General features: G+C 56.4%; 1 protein-coding gene across 1 annotated transcript in view; it reads right to left on the bottom strand.

Annotated features, from left to right (window-relative positions):
- Positions 1–1,405, bottom strand: part of GABARAP (GABA type A receptor-associated protein) — a 7,880-nt gene extending 6,475 nt beyond the window's left edge. The window contains exon 1 of the mRNA XM_080980090.1: positions 1,193–1,405. Coding sequence (XP_080836216.1) covers positions 1,193–1,282 — 90 coding nt within the window. The 5' untranslated portion in view covers positions 1,283–1,405. The remainder of the gene's footprint in view (positions 1–1,192) is intronic.
- Between the last annotated feature and the right edge of the window lie 2,797 nt (positions 1,406–4,202).

Below are 4,202 nucleotides of genomic sequence, written 5' to 3'. Positions count from 1 at the left end.
AGGTGGGCCACGGCCGGCGTCCACTTCCAGGACCCTTTCCATCCTGTGACAAACGTCGCTGGCCTTCAACATGCCCCAAGTCCCTTTCCGTATTTTCAAGGGTAACCCAATCCCTGTTTACTCCAGAGAAGAAGCCACCCCTTCCCCACCAATACTATCCTCCCTTGGCACCAAGGAGATCACTTCCGCTTGTTGTTTGTCTGCTCACAAGTAAACTTTGAGGGAGGCGCGGAAGTCGTGCTTTTGCTCCCTTTGCGCCGCTCTCCAGCCTGCAGGACTTATCTCGAAATCCCGCCCTTCCTCCCAAAGGAGCCCCGATCTTTACATATTTTAAAGCTGTCCTTGTTTTGCAAAGTGGGGAGGGGCGCCTGCGTGAACAAAACAAGGGGCGGGGGTTTCCCCTCCCTGGAACTTCTCTTTGCCCTGGAAGCCTTTAATGAACGGTGCATATATTACTATTCCTATTTTTTTGTAAGCCGCCCGGGGAAGTTTAATGCACTATGGGGGCAGCACAAAAAAACAACAAAAGCAGCAGCTGGTGGGGGGGGGAGGGAGGAAACAGGACTTTGGGGGTCCGTTCCCCCCTCCCCTCCAGCCGGTGGAGCGTGAGGATCACATATTCCAGTGATCGCTGTTTGTTTTGTAAGCCGCCCGGAGCGCTTTGTAAGACACTGGAGGGCGGCGCCAAAAAAAGGGAAGCAAAAGGGAGGCTTTTGCGGGGTCGGAAATCCCCTTTTGGATCAGAGCGGGGAGAAAGGGGGGAGGAGGGGGCATTAAAGCGAGGAAGGGGGCAAAGGGGTCTCTCTCCGAGGGCCTTCTGGCGGTTCCCTCCCTGCGAGAAGCCAAGTTACAGGGAACCAGACACAGGGCCTTCTCGGTGGTGGCCCCCGCCCTCCCACCAGATGTCAAGGAAGGAAACAACCACCAGACTTTTCGAAGACATCTGAAGGCAGCCCTCTTTAGGGAAGCTTTCAATGTTGAACAGGTTATTGTATTTTAGGGCTTTGTTGGAAGCTGCCCAGAGTGGCTGGGGAAACCCAGCCAGATGGGCGGGGTATAAATAATAAATTATTATTATGATGATAATCATCTCTCTGGGGCGGAGGGATACTGGAAGGGGCGTTGTGCCGGGATTGGGGGGGGTCCTCTTTTTTCCTCTTCCCTCCTCCTCGCGCGCTCCTCTCGGACTCACCGGGACTCGGTCCGGGTACTTCTTTCGGATCTTCTCGCCCTCCGAGCGGCGCTTCTCGAACGGGTGCTCCTCCTTGTAGACGAACTTCATGGCGGCGGCTGAGGCGGCCGGGCGAGGAGGCGACGGAGACGGACCAGCTGACGGGGCCGCGCCACACACAGACACTCGCGCACTCTCGCGCAGGCGCGCGGGGAGACGCCTCCGCCGCCCCTCTCGCTCTCGGGCTCGCGCGCGCAGGGATACGCGGCTCAGCCAGGGGGCGGAGCAAGCCTGGCTTCCGCCAACCGCTGCGCCGGAGGCGTAGGCGCTGCCCTGGGAGGCGGCGCCGAGCCACGCCGGCGGCGCAAGCGGAGAGCGAGAATACGGAAAGCCGTTGGCGGCTCCGCTCCTCGCGCGAGCGTCCGTTGGAAGGTGGGGGACTAGAAGCCGCAGCCGCCGCCTCAGAAACTGAGGGAGGCTGTGCGGCCTCCGCTTTTCCCCTAGCGAGGGCGCTAGGCCCGCGGAGGAGGCGCCGCCACAGCCCGCCCTGCGCTAGTCGCGTAGCTGTGAGGGCGCCGTTTCCACGCAGGTGGCGCAGTTTGCGGCAGAGAGGGGGGGCAGCTGGCGCTGGCGGCGTAGCGGAAGGCGGCGGGCGCTTCAAGCCCCGCCGGCCTTTCCCAGCCCCTCACGCGCCCGGTCGTGAGGTGCCGTTGCCGCCCAGGGGCCGGCCCCGTCCGCGAACCTCCCTCGCGGCCCCCGGTGTGGCGTCCAAGCGTTACGTCAAATGGGATTCACGAACGCGACCGGCGCAAGGGCTGCGCCGCTGGCGTGCCGTGTTGACACCAAAACAAAGTAGTCCGGGGGGGGCGCCGTTCCTCCTCTCTCTCCGAGGAAGGGGGCGCGCCGAGGGGGGTGGGAAGCGGGGCGGCCGAAGGGTGAGTCAGCCCAAGCCGGCGATGTAAAACCGGAGGGTTTTGTTTTTGTTTTTATTTAAAAAAAAATGAGGTGCGGAAGGATCGGGAGGCGACGGCGGTGAAGCGACTCGTCATGTGACTGACGTCAGCGGAGAGGAATTGTCACGTGTACCCGCCCCGGAAAACAGTTGCGGAAGGCGGGGGAGCCGGTCACGTGAAGGGCGACCAATAGGAAGAGGGGAGGGGAGAGGGCAGCTTCCCTGTTGCTCTGGCAGGACGCCTGGGTCCCTGCCATAGAGAATAGGGCCTTGCCTTCCTCCCCCCTCTCCGCCAATGGGAGCTTTGCAGTGCCAATAAATAGCCCTTCTCAGGGGCAGGAGGATCAACCGGGATCCAGCAGGGGGCAGCTTAGCTCAGGCACAAAAACAGGATGGGGTGGGGGGAGGGGAAGAGGATGCTTTGCCTATATTTGGGGAGAAAGCTTCTCCACCCCCGTTTGGATACTGGCTGGTGGAGAACGAGCCCCCAGCCAAGCTTTTGTAGCAGCCCAGGGAATAATAATTATAATAATAATAATTATAATTTATTATTTATACCCCGCCCATCTGGCTGAGTTTCCCCAGCCACTCTGGGCGGCTCCCAATCGAGTGTTAAAAACAATACAGCATTAAATATTAAAAACTTCCCTAAACAGGGCTGCCTTCAGATGTCTTTTAAAGAGAAGATAGCTGCTTATTTCCTTCACATCTGAAGGCAGGGCGTTCCACAGGGTGGGCGCCACCACCGAGAAGGCCCTCTGCCTGGTTCCCTGTAACCTCACTTCTCGCAGGGAGGGAACTGCCAGAAGGCCCTCGGTTCAGGATCTCAGTGTCCGGGATGAACGATGGGGGTGGAGACGCCTCCTTCAGGAAATGCATATGGAAATGCAAGCAATTAAATCAAACCTCCCCACCTCCTGAGAAAGCCCCCCCCCCAACCCCACTCAGAGGCCGGCTGGCTTTCTTCCTAAGTGGGTTCTACCTTTCTCCTCCCCTTCACTATCTGTGCCAATTCCTGGCAGAGGGAGGTGCGAAGAAAAGCTGAAGCGGAAAAGAGGAGGAAGAGAAACTAGTTAAAGGAACCATTTCTCTGCAAGCTGCAGCCTGCTTTTCCAGAGCGCAGGAGAAAAGGAGGGTGGGCACAGGTGGACTGGTTACCGAATAGCAAAACCAGGCACCATGGGATATCACAATTAACAGTAACACGGGAGATGGTGGCTTGACAGACCCCATCTGCAGCAGGCTCCACTTCCGTGTTTTTTACTGGCTGACTGTATTCTTTCAAGGATTCGCCTCCAGCAGTATTGCCATTCACTCCTGGGCTTGCTTCTCCCTTCCCTCTCAACTCTTCACAAAGGTGCTTAGTAACTATCTGTACCATTTAATTGCATCTACTCCAAGCCCCAGGGATAAAAAGTTGCTGAAAGGTGAGGAACTGAAGGAAGAGATATAGGCGCTCTGGGCAAACATCCCAGCAAAGATGATTTAGCTGGAAACCTCATTTTCTGGCTACACAGTGGGACAAGCATTTTGACAGTGCTGTTTAGAGTTCTCGTGTCTGGGCTGGGCCTTGGATTAAAAACTCAAGCCTAGTTTAAAAGCAAGTATGTTACTCTTGAGCCTTTTCTGCCTACAACTTCATTTTCTAGGAAGGAAAGATAACATCCTTCGCTCTGCTAGTGTATTTAGACGGATAGGAAAGTATCTCCCTCCCTCAAACGTTGCAGAGCCCTGGAATGTACCGCCCTGGCCCATGAGACTGAGGACAAGAGGCTAAAGGGCATTACTTTCACCTGTAAAGAGAGGAATCTATTCTCCGCTGCCCACAAGCCCACCTTCCTCGTAACTCTTTCCCTCAATGATCTATCTTACCAGCTCCAACTATAAATAACAGTGAACCATGCTCTACCCCTACGCAGACAACACTTCCCCTGTGAAACCCCCAGCAATGTACTGGTCTGAATATGGAAGGGAGATGAATTAATATCTCAAAACCAGTTGCACCGCAAAACCAGCCAGCCACTCAACCAATGTGATCTTCTCCGTCCCCCCATCCGCAATAAGAACTCCTGAAAATCA

Source organism: Podarcis pityusensis (genome assembly GCF_964106645.2).
Source record: "Podarcis pityusensis genome assembly, chromosome: 13".
NCBI lineage: Eukaryota > Metazoa > Chordata > Lepidosauria > Squamata > Lacertidae > Podarcis > Podarcis pityusensis.
Note: the sequence above shows the minus strand (reverse complement) of the source record. Positions and strands in the feature narration are given on the sequence as shown.